The sequence below is a fragment of the Silurus aristotelis genome (genome assembly GCF_946808225.1).
Source record: "Silurus aristotelis genome assembly, chromosome: 15".
Taxonomy (NCBI): domain Eukaryota; kingdom Metazoa; phylum Chordata; class Actinopteri; order Siluriformes; family Siluridae; genus Silurus; species Silurus aristotelis.
In genome coordinates, this window is record NC_139588.1 from 6,569,507 (window position 1) to 6,589,605 (window position 20,099).

General features: G+C 39.4%; 1 protein-coding gene across 1 annotated transcript; it reads right to left on the bottom strand.

Moving 5' to 3' along the window:
- Positions 1 to 315: 315 nt before the first annotated feature.
- Positions 316 to 19,221, bottom strand: usp46 (ubiquitin specific peptidase 46). Its single transcript, XM_083563101.1, has 9 exons — positions 18,853 to 19,221; positions 13,250 to 13,330; positions 8,768 to 8,981; positions 6,311 to 6,549; positions 5,392 to 5,468; positions 5,204 to 5,287; positions 4,864 to 5,061; positions 2,508 to 2,586; positions 316 to 2,350 (listed from the first exon to the last, which is right to left on the bottom strand). Exons 1-9 carry the CDS (start codon positions 18,886 to 18,888, stop codon positions 2,249 to 2,251), a joined length of 1,110 nt encoding a protein of 369 aa, XP_083419227.1. The 5' UTR covers positions 18,889 to 19,221; the 3' UTR covers positions 316 to 2,248.
- Positions 19,222 to 20,099: the final 878 nt, after the last annotated feature.

Here is a 20,099-nt window from a genome sequence, read left to right on the forward strand (position 1 = left end):
TGAATGTATTCACAAACTTATGGAACAGAAAAAAATAATAAAACAAGATATTGCAAATTAAAATATAGTGAAATAAAAGCTGAAGTGAAAATACTCACCAGAACACTTTTTTTTTTTTTTTTAAGTAGTTTCTGTTGATTTAAGTCAAATTCAAGTTTATTTTTTCCTTTTTATAAACGAGGCTCTAAAAATTCAGAGCAACATCTTTTTACCTTATTGATATTCCATCAGGTATAATTTGTATATGTTCATTCTTTAACAAGTGATAATTTAAAAATATGAGGTCAAGAAATAAAACAAGAAAACACACACATATCAAGGTGCAAATTGGGAATTATTCATTATACCACAAGTCGGATATCGTCCTTGGTTTAACAAAAGAAACAAAAAAAAATTTTTAATCACACGAGCATTGACAGGAATGTTCATCATATTCCTACAGTCTTCTGAGCTCTGTTCATTATACACAGTCAAATTCAGTCAGAGATAAGCTTTTCATGCTAAATATTTCTCCTCAATCAACTAAGTATTCAATTGTTCTCTCTCCAAAGTCGTAGGTTCTCATCTGCGATTACACAGAAGAAAATTATAAAAATGCCCTTCATAATTTCAAATTAGATAAATTGTGCATTTCTACTTCAGGGTCCATAGCAGCCTTTATGAGTAGGTTGAACTGAAATCATAACATCTTGATGCAGTCTGTTAACGCTGAACTTGGTTTAGCTTCTGAAAGCGTGTTCTTGGTGTTAATCATGGCGGAGAAACAGAGTCTGTCCATCAAGCCTTAAAAGTACCCAATACAGACATTATTATAACTATTATCACCAGTATTATTATCATCATCAAGGAAATATAATGAGCATCATTTCATATATATATAAACGGAACATTTAATGAATGCAGGAAAATCATTGCGATCAGTGCACCATATACATGTAAGGATCTACACTCATTAGGTTTTCATGAGTGTAGATCTGTAATGATCTGTAGGATCTCTCATTAGGAACCTGTACGCAGATGCATCAAATCTGAATAGAACTAGATTCTACTGCAACATGGAGCGTAATGGTGGTCGGATAACAGTAGTGTTACGTACAAGGGCATTAACGGAGCTATAGCCTTGAAGATCATTGTGAGCTAAACAGTAACTTTCAATGGATGAAGGTCTTTCTGCCTGCCACAGTCAGATGCTAATGAATGGTAGAAAGGACTTGTTGACCTGAGATATCCATGGCTTGGTGACTATCATGCAGATTTAGAGCGAGAGTAGAGCAGCAATGGCCTACTTTCTCTCAGAAGAATTTTAAATAGGGCATAGAGCCAAAAAGATATAATCAAACCGGACTGGACAATTGTTGAGATCTATCTAAGCATACTCAAAACCGATACCTTTTTTTCTGTGTATATGCCCTCATTAGTCACTGTATGTAAAATTAAACTTATTTTTTTAATGCTCCATGATGCAGTTTAATGCACGCATTTGGCGACTCAATCCCTAAAGAAAACAATGGGGAAAAAAATCTTGCTTTGTTTGAAAAAACTAACAAAAAAAAAACCCCTCCTGATTTCTTAGTTAGCCAGATAACTTTAGATCTAAAGGACTGAACATACATATAAAGACATGAACGCATAAAATCACCAGGGATATGACCACATTGATCTCCAAGAAGAAACCTAAATCACTGCAAAGACGCAAAACAAATTCTCTGAAGGTTTTGGAGCGGATTCCTGAAGTTTCCGACTTTTTTAATGCTGATATATTATATAGTGATTCAATTCCTTCCTTTCAGGGTCCTGACACGAGTGATGTCATTCAGCTGTCTTTTCATTTGTTCTTTCGTTAGTGTTTGTCACTCTGTACTGTATGTTGATGCTTTTTGTTTATAAAGTGCCTTCCATATGCAGGTGACTGACCAAGGGTCAGTTTTAAGCCCAACCCAAACCCCCCAAAAAAAAAATTCTCACTCACTCAGACACTCACACAGACCTACCCCAGAGTGCAGTAATGACATAAAGAAGGGGATTGTAAGAAATGTAGTATTGGCAAAAATGAGGTCAGGGTGCTATTGGCACAGCTTTCAGAACTTGCTCCTGAGTGAGAGTGTGAGTTTGTGAGACTAGGCTGTGGGCTGAATGGTGTAAGTGATTGAACGACATTTTCTTCTGTTTTTTTTTTTTTTTTTTTGTCTCCTACTTCCCACCCTCTCTGCTCTTTTAGCTCTTTTATTTTCGCTCGCCATTTGTCCAGTCACTCTCGGGACTGATAAAAAAGGATGTATCCTGACTCAGAGTTCTTAGAGATGTCTGAAGTCAAACCGTAGAACTCCTCGATCGCCTGGGCGTCAATTTTCTGTGTGAAAGAGAAGCGAGAAAGAGTTGATTACAGGCATTCAGTACAGCACTTACAAATGTAATAAACAGGCGCACACACACACACACACACACACACACACACACACACACACACACACACACACACACACACACACACACACACACACACACACCTCCACGATGTCATCGTCGAACAGCAGCCAGAAGCCATGACTCTTCACTATGGTTATGTAGTGTCCTCTGTTTGGCCCACTGTCACAAGATTAAGCGCAAGAAGGCGATGTGTGTAAATAAGGTAAGCAATCAGTAATATATGGTCAATATGCTATGCAAAATGTATTTCTGTACAACACGGCCTGGAGAGGGGTATTCCACCCGTACTGCTGTTTATGCTGGGGTCAGGACCGGCGTTAGCTCTAGGCAGAGCAGGCAATTGCCTAGAGCCTGCTCTGTAACAAACAGACACAATAGTTTCCATTTAAGAATAGGCTCTTTGTTCATTGCATATAAAACTCTCACTCACCTGAAGTGGAACCAGTTAATATCCCAGTTTAAATGCGAGTCCACCATCTAATTGCATGAAGAGTCTGTGTACAGTGATGAACACGGCGCAGCTCGTGATGCAGTTATGTGAGCCGTATATATATATAGTAAGGAAAATAAGTATTTGAACACGCTGCTATTTTGCAAGTTCTCCCACTTAGAAATCATGGAGGGGTCTGAAATTGTCATCGTAGGTGCATGTCCACTGTGAGAGACATAATCTAAATAAAATATCCAGAAATCACAATATATGATTTTTAAACTATTTATTTGTATGATACAGCTGCAAATAAGTATTTGAACACCTGTCTATCAGCTAGAATTCTGACCCTCAAAGACCTGTTAGTCTGCCTTTAAAATGTCCACCTCCACTACATTTATTATCCTAAGTTATATGCACCTGTTTGAGGTTGTTAGCTGCATAAAGACACCTGTCCACCCCATACAATCAGTAAGAATCCAACTACTAACATGGCCAAGACCAAAGAGCTGTCCAAAGACACTAGAGACAAAATTGTACACCTCCACAAGGCTGGAAAGGGCTACGGGGAAATTGCCAAGCAGCTTGGTGAAAAAAGGTCCACTGTTGGAGCAATCATTAGAAAATGGAAGAAGCTAAACATGACTGTCAATCTCCCTCGGACTGGGGCTCCATGCAAGATCTCACCTCGTGGGGTTTCAATAATCCTAAGGAAGGTGAGAAATCAGCCCAGAACTACACGGGAGGAGCTGGTCAATGACCTGAAAAGAGCTGGGACCACCATTTCCAAGGTTACTGTTGGTAATACACTAAGACATCATGGTTTGAAATCATGCATGGCACGGAAGGTTCCCCTGCTTAAACCAGCACATGTCCAGGCACGTCTTAAGTTTGCCAATGACCATTTGGATGATCCAGAGGAGTCATGGGAGAAAGTCATGTGGTCAGATGAGACTAAAATAGAACTTTTGGGTCATAATTCCACTAAACGTGTTTGGAGGAAGAACAATGATGAGTACCATCCCAAGAACACCATCCCTACTGTGAAGCATGGGGGTGGTAGCATCATGCTTTGGGGGTGTTTTTCTGCACGTGGGACAGGGCGACTGCACTGTATTAAGGAGAGGATGACCGGGGCCATGTATTGCGAGATTTTGGGAAACAACCTTCTTCCCTCAGTTAGAGCATTGAAGATGGGTCAAGGCTGGGTCTTCCAACATGACAATGACCCGAAGCACACAGCCAGGATAACCAAGGAGTGGCTCTGTAAGAAGAATATCAAGGTTCTGGCGTGGCCTAGCCAGTCTCCAGACCTAAACCCAATAGAGAATCTTTGGAGGGAGCTCAAACTCCGTGTTTCTCAGCGACAGGCCAGAAACCTGACTGATCTAGAGAAGATCTGTGTGGAGGAGCCAAAATCCCTCCTGCAGTGTGTGCAAACCTGGTGAAAAACTACAGGTAATGTTTGACCTCTGTAATTGCAAACAAATGCTACTGTACCAAATATTAACATTGACTTTCTCAGGTGTTCAAATACTTATATGTATATGTATTATTTGGCCATTGTCACCGAGCTGTGTGTATTTTTTTTTTTTTTTTGGGTTGACCTTAGTTAAAGTTACATTTTATATGCACATTTAAGTAAATATTGGATCAGGTTGGGCCTCTGATGTAAATTTTGATAACCTGTCCTTCAAAAAAAACCATCTTTCTTTCTCTTAACTTTTCCAGGATTTCAAGACTTCTTCCCTAAATACACCACACACACCATTGATCATATGTTTTAGCCTGGTGAACAACACTTTTATCATTAGTCTTAATAAATGCACTGTCTGCTTTACAACTGCCATGTGCGAGCTGTTTCTATAAGTATGCTGTAATACAAAAAAAATGACGCACACCTCCTGACCGATCAGAGACGTGGTATCAGGTTTTTGGCATCATTTTTGCAGACTGCATTGTAAAAAGAGTATGTGTAGCCATCGTGTATCCTTATATTTACGCACCTGCCACAATGTACCACTACGGCCACGAGGTCGTACATGCGGTCGAGGTTGACGGCGTCGGCGGATGTGTTGAAGAGGCGCAGCTCGAGCGGAAAGACGACACGGTAGCTCAGCTTGGTGTAGCGCTGCAACTGCTCCATGTACTTGAAGCGTTTCAGGTGCAGGGCCAAGATCATGGGCAACTTCTTCACTCGCATGCTGGAGAAACACATGACCGACATAAAAAAAATGTCATATACAATCTATTGTGGAACCATTACGTTGCACATGATCACAGTCAGAGGTGCATATAAAAAAAATAAAATCACTGTAATGTAAAGTGCAGGATGAGCCCACTGACCGTTTCTGGGCCTCTTGTTTGCTGCAGCAGGTTTCACAGTAATACTTATACTCACTGCACAGCGTCTCCGTGTTACTGAAGTCCCTGCACACACACACACACACACGACGAATCAGATCCTCCTCATTGAAGCCTCCAAGACTGTAACTCTCTTAGTTATCTTGGGCACGTGTGCTATATATAAATACCTGAGACAATGTGTTATTGAAGTGTTTTGCTCGACATCCACAGACAAATCCAGGAAGTCCTCGTCTTTACTGCTTACCTGTAATTGGAAAAATGTATTCGAGTTCTATGATCTTGTCAAATTTATTAGCATCAACTCACTTTAACATCAGTCCTGAAGAACGTTTGAACGGAACACAAATTAAGGAAGGTCTCATCAAAACCTCAAAACAAAGTGACCTCAAATGACCTCCAAGTGACCGCTTACATTATAATACCATTCAAACTATACGTGATTCTTCCCCAAACTGTTCCCACAAAATTGGAGGCATGCAGTTGTACAAGATGTCTTTGGATGTGGTAGAATTATATTCTCCTTTCACTTGAACTAGGAGACCCAAACCTGCTCCAGCATGAATATACCCCTGTGCACAAAGCCAACACCATGAACATATGGTTTACATGGGATGGAGTGGAAGATCTTGCGTGGCCTGCTACAAAGCTCTCAACTCTCAAAACATGTTTTGAATGAATGTGAACACTGACTGGACCCCAGGCCTCCTCACCTCACCTACATCAGTACCTGAATTTACTTACATTCTGGTGGCTGAATGAGCAGAAATCTCAACAAGCACACACAGAATCTTCCCAGAAGAGTGGCGGTTATTATAACAGCAAATATATAACCTTTGACTGTACAGTTCATGGTTTTGAGGATGAATATTCATGCCAATGTTAATTAGTGTATTAAAAACTTGAAAAGTGTTCATTTATGGTACATTTAGAATAGATACAAACATGCGATTAATCACAAAGTTATCTTATGAAAATCATGCGATTAATTACGTTAATTGGTTTAAAAGCAAAAACACAGCTGCAAAATGTCTTAAACAATCACGCAATTTAACACCCAGAGAAACAACTGTGTGTCAAAGCCGTCACCGTCTCGCAGTTGAGGCAGCGTGTCTCGTTGGTCAGCGTTCCCTGGAAGATGTCGTGCACCCAGGTGGACTCGGTCTTGTTCTCCGTCTCGGTTTCGGCATTGACTACGCTCCCATTGTTCTTTAGTCGGCCGTTTTCTTTCTCCTGTTTCTTCTCCTCCTGCAGGATGTCCGCCACCGTGTTCAGCAGGTAGTTGAGGAACTCGTGAGCGTCCTGCTGCATGTAGTTATCAAACAGGTCTGCAGGGGGGGACAGAGAGCAGTGCAGCGCCACACGCTTTAAATACTTCACAAATCGTGATGTAAGAAATCTAAATATTATTCTGCGTAAGATGTATACTGTTTATCAACATATGATGTGAATGTACAGTACATGCAAGTTCTATAATAAACCTTTACAGACAGCATTTTTATGGACAAATGGAAACTACCTTGTGTTATATGGTCATCAGTGTTAAACGTGAAATCACCCTGTATTGTATGTGTGTGTGTGTGTAGTCAGCTGACTGATTCTTTTCCGACAGAGGCTGGTATTATTCATTTACTGAAAGAGATTCAGAACAAGTATCTTTTCATATACCTCCCTCACACACACGTGCACACACACTTACATACTCCACCACCTGTTCCACATTCCACAGATACACTGTATTACAAAGATCTACTGTTTGTAAGCAAAGGTCAGGTGCATTACTAGTCCATCTATATACATTAGATTAGCTCTGCCTCCTTGCCTATATCATTTTACATTGTTTCTCTACATAAAGCAATGCAATACAGTAGAGTATTTTTAGGCATCGGTATTGTCCGTTCATAATGTTAAACCTTTTGTTGTTAGGGGGTTCCATTTTTACTAGGATCTGGGCACTATTATGGATGCTGTAAAAGTGTTAAGCTAAGATTACACTTGCACTGTGTATAATGTCACCAAAAAAAGGGAAATTACAGCTTCTACATGAGCTTAAAGTAGGATAGAGCCAATTCTAGTTTAAATGCAGCCTACGACAAGATAACCCTACGATTATCTCCAAACGAGCTTTTAAACACTGGAAGCGTTTTCAGTTCTTGGTGAACCTTTAAACTCAAGAGACGTGCATTTCGTTCTCGTCTCTGTATCTGTCATGCTTTTAAATGCAACTAAATCTGTATGGAAAAGATTCAGTGGGCATTAATGAAAGAATTTTACTTTGTAACTTCACTGAAGTATATACGATGACCAGGGATAACTTTATGAGCACCTTGCTAATATTGCGTTGGGTGTTTGCTGTTAAAACAGTCGTGACTCATTGAGCATTAACAGCATTCATTTCTTCAGCAGTTTTAACTACAGGATCTCGTCTGTTTGATGGGACCACACGGACCAGCCTTCGCCCCCCACATCACCACTGTTCCTTCCTTGGACCACTTTTTGGACCACTGCACACTGGGAACATCCCACAAGAGCTGCAGTTTTGGAGATGCTCTGACCCAGACGTCTAGACGTCACAATTTGGCCCTTGTCAAACTCGCTCAAATCTATACGCTTCTGAACCATCAACATTGAGGACAGTTCAGGTGAAAGTGTGTTTGGAGTAAGGTTTCTTTCACTGTGGGTCTGTAACTATAGAAAACTCCCTCATTAAAAGGTATTATGTGCAGGAGAATGGAACACTGAACTGTATCCATTATTCATAGAGTTCTCATAGAGCACTCGTTTACTTCTGATACTCGAGTCTATTTAGAAGCAAGAACTTTTGTACGTTTACTGATGCACTTATAGATATGAAAGTGTTTCACTTTTTCGGACTCGTGTAGGCGGGGGATTTGTAGCTTTACCCAAGTACAAGAATAATGTGGTTTATCCACCAATAGAATAGTATAGCAGGTCCCCGAGTAATGTAGGAGATGCGTTGTGATGACCCCATCGTAACTCGAAAATACGGTAAGTTAAGACATGGCCCAGCCTACTCAGGTGTCTTAAAGAATGGTGATCAGTATGAGGTAGTATACTGTAATGTGTTAATAATTTAACACATTTCAGCAGTGGTCCCCAACCCCCGGTGCCGATCAGTGGGTCGATTGGGCCGCACAGAAAGAATACATAACTTACATTATTTCCGTTTTATTTATTATCTGATATTATAATGTTATAATGTTGCTCTTGGCTGCTTCCCTGATTAGTTTTTATCTTGTCATTAGGTCGATATTTGAGGAATATCATGTATATCATGTTTTTGGTGGTGTATGTCAATATTTGCTGTACTTCTATATGTAAAGTTTTGACAATCAGATGCTTTATATGCTGTGAAAAACCTTTTTATAAACCGTGGCTTTGCTAATCACATGAAACCAAGAATGTGTTCATCCGAATCACTTCACTAATGGCAGACGAGTTTAAAAGTCATTGATAAATTTGGAGTCACATGTTTAATTTTAAGTTCAATTCCATGGTCTGTGACAGGAAAGTTTGCTTGCTTACCATTTTCTTTTCTCAGGCGAGAGATGAACTTCTTGGGGGGGATTACTCCCACCTTCTTCTTCTGGGTGGCAATGCTGTGGAAGAGGTCAGCCAGGCAGGTCAGCAGGTTCTCCTTCTTCTTCTGCTGTGCCTTGTAGGCCAGAACGCTCTCCCTGAACGGCCTGCAGAAATACAGCGCCTGCAGCACTGAGTTACAGTAGCATGTATTCCCAAACTGCAAAAGGAGACACAGAGAGAGGGAGAGAGAGAGAGAGAGAGAGCGAGAGAGAGAGAGAGAGAGAGAGAGAGAGAGAGAACTTTTTTGATGGAAATTTTTATGATGCTTTTAATGCATCATTTAAGCATATTTATATAGTTTTTAGGGTTTTTTTTACAAGTCGCTCAGACACTTGGTTCATTCGTGACGCAGTAAATGTTCTCATACCCGGCCTGCTCTCTCATCGTCAAAAGAACATCCTCCACCTGCTCTCCACTCTCAGTCACTCACTCTTTCACATTCAGCTGTTTGCAGTTTGTTGGATTCAATTACCCAATCATCACTTTATTTTAAAGCACCAAATAGAGAGAGAGAGAGGGAGAGAGAGAGAGAGAGAGAGAGAGAGAGAGAGAGAGAGAGAGAGAGAGAGAGAGAGAGAGAGAGAGAGAGAGAACACGACGGATAGATAGATGAGAGAGACAGACAGAGAGAAAGCCACAAAGAGTGAGAGAGAGTCTGGCAAACAGATACAGAGACAGAGAGAGAGAGAGAGAGAGAAAGCCACAAAGAGTGATAGAGAGAGAGAGAGAGAGAGAGAGAGAGAGAGAGAGAGAGAGAGAGAGAGAGAGAGAGAGATCACAGAGAGAGAGAGAGAGAGAGAGAGAGAGAGAGAGAGAGAGAGATCACAGAGAGAGAGAGAGATCGCCACAAAGAGTGATGAAAAAGAGTAAGAGCGAGAGAGAGAGAGATCGACAGAGAGAAAGCCACAAAGAGTGATAAAAAAAAAGAAAAAGAGTAAGCGCGAGAGAGAGAGAGAGAGAGAGAGAGCGCGAGAGAGAGAGAGCGAGAGAGAGCACTTTTGGTAAAGAAGTAAATCTGTGAAGCAATCAGAGCTGAGGGAATGAGGAAACAAATTTGAACATAATCTTCTGTTTCTAGACGAGGGGTGAAACCAGTGCATTTTGGCATTCTCGTAATCGGCAAACTTGGATCAAAACCCTGTCATCTGCTATTATTTAATAAGACAAGACTTTCTTTGCCAGAAAAAGAACCGTGGCCTGCCTTAATTCACAAAAAAATGCAGTGAGTAACAGTAGGTTGTCTTGGCCTGGTTTCAGAGAATGGATGGGAGAATTAATGGGGTTTCTGAAAGCTGCTGATTTTCTACTGATGGTTCTCTCAAACAAAGGCATGTGCATGTGTATGAAACACTATGGACTTTTTAAATGCATTTTTTTCCTCTTGACAGCTTCAAACAGAAGCTGATTGAAAGGCTGCTGTTAAACAAGTGAGTACAGGAAAGCACTTGCTTTAAACTATAAACATAAAAAATATAAATAATTAAGTTTGGGGCATAACAGGGAATAAGATGTACTGCTTTAGGGGAAAAAAACTAAATGAACAACAATTCGGCTTGGCATTGCCGTCAATTATTTGCCTTGTTAGGTATCACACTGCATATACGACTGGGGGCCCGAAATCTTATTTTCCAAACTGTAACTAGCAGCGAAAAGCATCCAAATGACAGGATTCCTTCTTACCTCAGAATTACGTTTGTTTCGATGTCAATTCATTATATGGCAATCAATATATGGCATTTCTTACCTATACATGAGCTACACTATATATACACAAGTATAAGCATACATTAAAACATATTCCCATGTTAAATCTGTAACACTGACTCTACAGTTTAGCTGACTAGCATAAAAAAACATGGTGGCATCACTATGTTGTACACTGAATGCACAGAGTTCACAGAGGCCGTTCCAAGCTCTAGCATTTTAACTTCTGAGGTACAACACAATTCCAAAAAAGGTGGCACAGGGCCATGTTTATCACTGTGTATCATCACGTCATCTGTCCATATTCATCTGTGAACTGAGGAGACCAGATGCTAATATTTTTGAGAGGAACGTTGTCCCATATGTATCAGATAGAGAATTCTAGCTGCTCAACAGTACACTTTGTTGTATTTTTCAATTCATGACAAGGCAAATGGACTAGACTGCAGGCAGGCCAGTTTAGCACTTGGACATTTCTACTACGAAGTCATGCTATTGTAAGAGATGCAGTTAGCAGTTAGCATGGTCTTGCTCAAATATGCAAGGCCTTCCCTTAAAAAGACGTTTTCTGGATGGAAGTAATTTCTGCTCTAAAACCTGTGCATACTGCTCAGCATTAATGTGGCTTTTTGAGCGCTGATAAGCCAGATAGTCTCCCTTCTCTCCTCTTTATTCAAATTTTACATTTCCATTCATCTGACCACAGAACAGGTTCCCAATTTGCCTCAGTAGATTTTGAATGAGCTTTAGCCCAGAGATTTGTGGATCATGTTCACGCATGCCTTCTTCTTTGCATGATAGAGATTTAACCTGCATTTTAGGAAAACATGGCAAAATGACAGACAATGATTTCTGGAGGTGTTAATGAGCTCAGGCAGTGATTTCCATTACAGAATCATGACTGTTTAAAATGCAGTGCTGCCAAAGGGCCCGAAGATGACAGGCATCCAATATTGATTTTCGCACTTATCCCTTGTGCACAGAGATTTCTCCAGACTCTGAGACTGTTGATGATATTATTTACTGTAAATGATGAGATATTCAAGTCTTTTGTAATTTGATGTTGAGGAATAGATTGGTGAAGCTCTGCCAAACTTTACTTCTAACAGTCTCTCAAGATTCACTATTTATACCCAATCATCTTACTGACATGTCAATTAACCTCATTAGTTGCAAAATATTTCTCCAACTGTTTCATTTTCATAAAACGTATAATAAAACTTTTTCCAGACTTTTGTTGCCCCATCCCAACTTTTCTGAAAAGCTTTCATCAAATTAAAAATATTTTTTTTCCTTCAAATGGTACATTTCCATACATGTTATGTATCCCACGTTATATTGTGAATACAATATCGGTTTATCAGATTTGCAAATCATTACATTCTGTTTTTAATTACATTTTACACAATGTCCCAACTTTTTGGGGTTGCAAGTCGAATGCAGCATTATTGCATACATATTTTGAAAGTTAGGAGTTTTAAACACTGCCACAAGGCTACAGGCTAAAATACTAGTAGCTGTGTGCTTATCTCTTGTCCCTCTAGCAGCAAGAAAAATAAAACAAAGGAAAATTGAAGCCATTAATCGCAACAACTGTCGGTTCAAACTAGCGCTGAAATGATTCCTCGAGTAATTTGAGTAATTTGATTACAAAAATGCTTTAGACAGGTAACACAGGAGACGCTGCAGAATGAAAATATGGAGGAACGGCGAGAAAACAGTGAGTTTGGTTTGGGATCATTTCAAACTAAAACAAAGAAAGTCTTTTGAAAGAAATTTTTATAATTGTATTTATTTACAGTGCAATCAAAAAGTCCCTCAGCAGTAACCGTGAGCAGGTAGTGGAGCACGTTTTTAAAGCTGGCGAAAATTTAAAGGGTTTTTTTTTTTTTTTACGTACACAAGAAAAGCACAAAGAAATTCATGTGAGAATAATTGTATTAAACAAATATGTTTCCATTACCTTCTTTACTTGGCCACAGTGGAGGGACTTTTTGAACGTATTTGTATTTTGAAATGTTTCTAAAAAGGAAACAAATTACTTTCATTTAATTTTAAGAGACCTGTGCTATTTTCTCTCTTATTTAGTATTGCTCTTTAATAAAAAAAAAAGTACTACTTATCTGATTAATCGATGGAATATTCGTTAGAATACTCGTTTATTGAAATAATCGATAACAGCAGCCCCAGTTCAAATATTAAAATGAGGCAATAATCTGCAGTATATCCTCAGTTCCTTTGGAAAACCCCCCCGTAAAACTATAAATGTTTGCAAAAATCTGTTACTGTTTACTGTAAATGCTAACCTTGTTAGCCTTGTAGTGTTTGCTAAATGTGTAATCGGTGCTGAAATGAGGCTTTGATTGAGCTTAATCCAGTAAAATGTCCCCGTGTCAATTTGACCAAGAACAACATGGTGCCATAATCATTTCATTTAGTCACGAAAAAAAAAAAAAACTTCACCAATGTGTGTTATTTTGTACTGTTCAGTACAATAATAAAGTGTGCAGATTATGGTTAGTTGATATATTTTTGTGGTACATGAGCATGGAACAAATGAGCAACACAACGTGTGACACGCATGAAATAAGATCCCCTTTTTCCTCTATGCAGTGCTTTCGCATGCAATATTTTGCCTTATTGGGCCAAAGGCGGACACGCTCTTGAATTGCTTGGGCTCGCGAACAAAAATGTGGCTTAATCAGACTGAACGATACTCACGTTGACCAATCCAAAGTAGTGCTCATTAATGGGGAACTGCTCTGGACCAATGTCTTTCTCCAGAGCAGAGGCATTGGTGCCCTGCAGATAGAAAAGAGATGAATCATCAAATAATCCACATTTCAAATCACAGATTAGACATTTAGACATGATTAGTTTTTAAGAACAACAATGCTTGCAATGAATGGAGATTGGATGACTTGAGGAGAAATGCCATGGCACTAAAAACACGTGTCAATGTGACAGAAAGTACGTTCTGTTCCCAATCCGAAGCACTCAATTTGAATAGTCTGTAATACAAACCTGTAATACACTGAGCCTTAAAAAAACACTGTGTTAGACTTCGGCAATGGCTATAAATATTCAAGTATTTGGATTTGGTCACGCGTCCAATCCCCTCCTCCGTCTGATCCGTAAGCAAGAGATTCAAGAGACATCTTACATTCTGATCTCAGGTCACGTATATCACTGGACTGCCAGTTATAATAATAGTTAAACCTTTTGAGGAAACAAGTCCAGAGACGTGTGACTTTAAAACACAAGTATTTGTAGCTGGCAGCTCTCATCTCAACAGGGTTTTGATGGGCACAGTGTGCTCTATCTGTAGTCCATAGTTCATAGTTGATCCTGGCAATGTAAATCGAACTCCATTTAGAAGCAAACGCAGACCAAAAATAAAACCTGGTGGCAGGTACCAATTAACACGTGTTCTTGTGTAGTTTATTACTGATAACTGTTTTTCACAAGAATTAAATCAAGGAATATTTCATTTTAAAATTATTGAAGGACTCGTTGATTTCCAGCATTTTCTTTTCTTCTCCTTTCCTTAGGCTTAAGCACTTTATTTGAAGCAAAAACAAGACCACACCCACAGTGACTGAAACGCTTGCCAAAATACAAGGAATTATGGCTAGCTACAAATACCAAATTTTCAAAAACAAGCCAAAGTACAAATCCAAGAATGGAATGAAGCATTTAGGAATGGCCTAGTCTGAGCTTAGATCATGAAAGGGGCTTTAACAAAAATTACTGGAATATTTCTACAAGAAAGGTGTGGTAGAAAGTTCAGAATAAAGATGCACTCGATTGGTAGACTCCTACCCCCCCAAAAAAAAAAAACACTAAATACTATATTACAAGCAAAAGGGTCATTTAAGAAAGTATTAACTAAAAGGTGTGCACATTTACACAAATATTTTTGTATAATTTGTATGAATTATGCTGGTTGCTAGATCACATTAAAAGATTGAAAGTGCTGACAGAATTTACCTCAGTTTCCTTTTAACACGAGGGTGTAGTCTTTTGTATACATTTACATGATTTGGTAGATCCCTTTGCTTTAAAACCCCTAGCAATAAATACATCCTGATACTGGATCAGTGGGTCACATACTGGGAATACAATCAGTCTAAAAACTCTGTTGGGAAAGTAATATAGAACAAAAAGAACTTAGAAAACTTGTTTTGTTTTTTTTTAACAAATGTAAATGCTAATTTAAGGGCTTCTGGAAAATCTAGGTTTTTGGACACGGTTCGAATACTGTTTGGGACATCAAGTGACTCAAATGGACATAAAGATCATTCCAGCACCCAGGTGTTAGAATAGAGAAGAGTCTTGATGCATGTCTTCCTTGTACCCTGAGAGACAGTGGGACCAGTCGTAGAGAGGCAGAGTCTCAGAGAAAGCGTGGTACAATACAAAGTGAGATAAGAACTGAGTTTGCTGGGTTTTGGTTTTGTAGGTGAGCATCAGTGTTTTAAATCTGATCCAGCAGCTACAGGAAGCCCGTGGAGAAAGCGTAGCCATGGAGTGGTGTGGGGGAAGATTTTCGGAAGTAAAATGAACACGAGTCATGCAGTAGTTTAACAGTAAACAAGCAGTATGAATCAGAATTGGAGTATAACATGATTCCATTATGACTGTATATTTTTTCTCTCTTATTAATTATACAGTACTCTCTTGCTCGCTCAGGTCTCCGATTGGACTCTTGCCATTGTGTAGTCATAATTGTTTTGATTGAAGTGGAGACAAAATAGCATTTAACGTATTCGAGCTGTATGATGTATGTGTACAAATTCCCGACCCGACCCCTGCTGCCACTGCGCTGGCTCTGAATTACTGTTACACGACTGTCAATTTGACTCTCTATAGAGTTTTTATTGCCTGCCTTGACAACTCCATAAATCTCTAAACCTGGCACCAGGGACAAGAACGTTTCATGTCTGGTCAATTCGTTTCAGTCAGCTTCATGCTATAACTGAATTTAACCACAAAAAACATTATATTCATCATTTTGGTCCAGTGAACACCAGCTCCACCATCATCCAGCGACAGTGTAGCTCTCGTTCAGGATTGTTTCAGGACAGGACATTAGAATTTAACATGGATTTTGGTCCAATAGAAATCAGGTCCACCATAATCCAATGCCAGTGTAGTTCTCGTTTAGGACAATTTTAGGACAGGACATTATATTTTTTTACATTCTTTGGGCCAGTGTGTAATAGTTCTCATTCAGGAATATTTCAGTAATTTATAAATTAAAACATGCCTAATATTCCTCCGAGGCAAGTCACAGTATTTCGTGTACAGAATTAATAATGCATCAACTCATCATTTAATAGGATGTGTTGAGGAGTCATAAAATAATTAATAAGCAGCAAAGGGTGCAGGGTTTCACTTCCGTTAAGCGAGAACACGGATTTCATTAAGGACGTCAGTAACGCTAAGGTAAAAATTCAATCATGAGGTATACGGGATATGGGACATTTAATGAAACAGAATGGAAATTATTTGTTCCATCTTATTTTATTGATGGTGCTCTATAAGAATTTATCACTTTGGGCATAATAATAATTTAAAATGAATAATAATAAGTAACATGATTATTTACGGTGTACATTCAGGCAACTGGATGATTTTATTTGAATTTTTTTATGGATGCAGTTTCATTTCTGTCTTTTTTGTTTGTTTTTGCTCATGGCCACACTTCTATTCATCTTCTACAGACATAACAAAAAGCCATTCTCGGAAATGACTTTCTAGAATCCAGACTGGATTCATTTTTGCATGGTGAGGTGGCATATTGCTATTGTTACCAGAAGATCTCTGGCGGTTAATTCAGATCTTTATCTGTCATTTCGGTACATTTTATATCAATAAAGTATTCTAATTACTACATACTACACTGTAGAATGACCAGTACAAACTTATACAGTACAGTACATTCCTTCTGGACTGATATGTTGGTAGATTTTACATCTTTTGTGGGAAAAAAAAATTATACTTTTCACCATTTAATGCACTCTTTGCTATAGTTTCTCAACAAATTCCAATCCAACACCAAAGCAAAGTAAAACAATACACATAGTTTAAAAGGACGCATTAGGAAACATCAGAAACAACATTCTTAGTATAAGTGAAGTCTTCATGTTCTGGTGCCCAACAACATCTATAATAAAAATAATAATAAAAAAAAAGCATTTTATTTAAAGGTGCCTTTCAAAACACTTAATGACACCTTACAATTACAGTATATTATTATAGATAATTCATAAATTCAAGACAAACAACAGTTTAACTGTTACAATTTATCAGAAGAAGCTGAATCTTTGTTTTAATGTTTTTAGGCACGATTTAAAAGTGGTCATGCGCTCACTTTCTCGTATTGATTGTGGAAGAGAATCCACAAGATGAGGAGCAGCGCAGTTAAATGCCCGAGACCCCATTGTGATTAAATGAACAGAAGGAACGACGAGGGAAACGGATGTGGTGCATGGTGGTGGCAGCATTATATAACCAGGCTGCTTCTTTTCAACTCTAGGTCATTAGTAAAGAGATCATGGATATCTTCAAATACAGATCTGTATTAGCACAAACTATGAGTCATACAGCAATGAGACTGAAAGATGAATCAGTGATATCCACCACATTCTGAAATGTCTAGGATGAGCAATAAGCATGACTGACATCTGACTTGGTGCTAAAGAGCTGCACTGTGCATCATGTGACAGTAATAATCTGAGAACGCAATTCAGCTTCTCGGCCCCATGAGGAAATCCAAATCCGGCAAGGTTTGTATTTCAGTCATTAGAGGCCTAAAACGCCCTTCACCTCGAAGGTACATAAGTGCCACATTGTCTCAGAGACACTAAAGACTGGACATTTTTTGCTGAAACTAGCAGGCACATTATACTCATACAAAGGCTATTGATAACCCAGAATCTCAAAGGCAGTGGAAATGAAGTGGGATCATTGTAGAAGGAGTGCGACTGGACTTTCGGCTCCATCGTTCAAACAGGCGTTCAGGCATTTCTGCCCTTTAAGTTTCTGTTGAAAATGAGGCAGAAGGTTTCGCTTGATCTAACCTACAAACACATTTGTACACAGACAAGATGGATACATTCATACTAACGTCCTTATACACTACATAGACAGTGGTCAAAAAGTAGTGTGTAAAAAGCAGAAATCAGTCCAGATAATAAACCATCACCGTTTTGTTTAGGCACAGTTACATTTACAGCATTTAAAAGAGATTTTATTGAGAGCACCTTACATTAATCTTATTCATGCAATTGAGTAGCTATGGGGTTAAATGCTTGCTCAGGGGCCCAGAATTGGCAGGTTGGTGTAACTGGGATTAGAACTCACGACCTTCTGACCACACTAAGCTTGCACTTCCTAACACATATCATTAGGTCAAAAGTAGAACTGCGACACTGAGCTCCATTCAGACAGTCAGGCTGAAAAACCCATAATTCCTGGCCAATATGAACATTCCTTTGAGAAACAACTAAAAAAACATACAGATGAAGTTTCCGGGTGAACCATATTTTGTATGAAATGAATGATCCATCCTCCTGTAGCCCTCCTAATCAAATGACTGTGGATCATGTGATCATTACAGACAGCTGTATTAGATTATAAATTAAATTGTGTTGGATCTGGATGGCAGATCTCCAGAAGGGTCGTCATCATCTGTTTCTTCTTTAAGGACGCTTCAGCAACAACAGATAAGATTCGCAGGCCAACAGTTTAACAAGATAGAAAATCATCATGAGACAGTTTGGTGTAATTTGCTTGGCATCTGCTTGATTCTGTATATTCATACAGTTGATCATACACAAGTATTAATTCAGCCTTGAGCCTGGTTTCATGGAATCGTGGATGATACAGGCAGGGACGCAGGTGCTTGTAAATGTCGATGTGGATCCCACATGTGGATCAGGCATAAATCTGGGATCTGAGCTCAACCTAATCATCATGCATGTAGTATAGTGGGCTGGATCCCTAGAAAACCTAAAGTCCTGGGGTGTTCATGAGATGATGAGTCGAATCAGGTGTGTTGGAGAAGATACAGTAGAAGATGCAATACAAGATGCATTCAAATATGCAGTACAGAAGGGGGTTTGTCCCCTGTAGTATAGTGTATATGGAGTAAACCTAGTTTTGGAGGCTTGGCACTGGGTCTGCAGGGGAGGGAGCAAACCCATCCATGCACACACACACACACACACACACACACACACACACACACACACACACACACACACCCAGGGCTAGCAAGCTTGGACACTAGCAATGCATTTAAAGGCTTGTGCACTTACCATATTACAAATAGAGGCGATATTTCTGACAGTCATTTAGTTCACAGGTTACTCCTTGACGCCATCGTTATGAAATTAACATGACTGCAAGTGCAGGAGCAGCAGATCTTCTGCAGCTTGGACCAAGAGGCCAACTGCAGTCCTGGTGATGAAGCACTGGCATATGCAGCACGATTTTACTCCTTACTGCAAACAATCCTACGCCTAAAGTGCTCTCAATTTCTCAACAATCTTCGGCCATTCATTCTGCTCATTCAAACCGGACCATCAGAGTAAAAGTGTTTTTATTCCCAGTAAACATCACACTGCATGCGGCAGGTAGCAAGCTATCCCAGTCCGTCCAGCGCCAAAGCCCCGCCCACTCCTCCATAGACGCTGCGTTGATGTCAGAGAAACAGGGCGGGATTTTATTTTGATTTACACACAGTTTGTCTAATCAGAGCTCGGAATTCTATTTCAGGGATCGTATGCTAACCAATAGTAGCAAACCAGGAAGTGATATTTAAAAGAAATGGAAAAGACTTGTATAAGTCGCAAATGTGACTGTCGTTGGCGTATTCGTTCTTATTTTATATTTTATTTATATTTGTTATTTTTTTATGCAGAATTAACATGCAAATAGGAGTAGGGACACCAAGCAGATATGTTGAACTTTTCCTGTGTCCTCTACAAGCCTGTAGTGGAGCTGCATGCTCTCTGCGCATGCGCAAGACACGCTTCCTTTCCTCCCTGGCGCTGCATGCTCTCTGCGCATGCGTAAGACCCACTTCCTTTCTTCCGGTTTTCTCGACTACAAGAACTGGTTACAGCGTGCTCTCTTTCCTCGCTTGGTTGGAGGATCGAGATGAGATTTTCTGGTGAGTTTAATGTTTGTAAAGTGAATAATGCGCCAAAAAATGTCACGTATTTAACTTTTCATTGACACGTGAGATTAAAAAGAAGTAACCATTCAAGGGTCTTGGCTATGCAGTGTGAGCATGCTCTATGAGGACGACCACGTGTCTGCACGTGTATAAACTCGCCTTAGATGATAAGATCTACCTATTTTGTTAGCCATAGTGGTTAAAGTGAATTGTTTTTCACTTTAGTGAACTTACCCTTTTTAGTCTTAATGGATGTTCTTGATCCTGATCCAAAAAAAGGTATTGTACAGATTTTCTTTTGCACAATGGGGAGAACATTCAACTGGGTGGGCACTTTTCTTGTTCCTGAATGTCCTGGTGATAGAAAATTCAGTAAGAATATGG

Coding starts and splice junctions, on each gene's coding strand:
- usp46 (XM_083563101.1), bottom strand. CDS start 18,888: ATGACTGTCAGAAATATCGCCTCTATTTGTAATATG. Junction 13,331..18,852: donor TCGCCTCTATTTGTAATATG/GTAAGTGCACAA, acceptor TTCTATCTGCAG/GGCACCAATGCCTCTGCTCT. Junction 6,550..8,767: donor TCGCCTGAGAAAAGAAAATG/GTAAGCAAGCAA, acceptor CCCCCCCTGCAG/ACCTGTTTGATAACTACATG.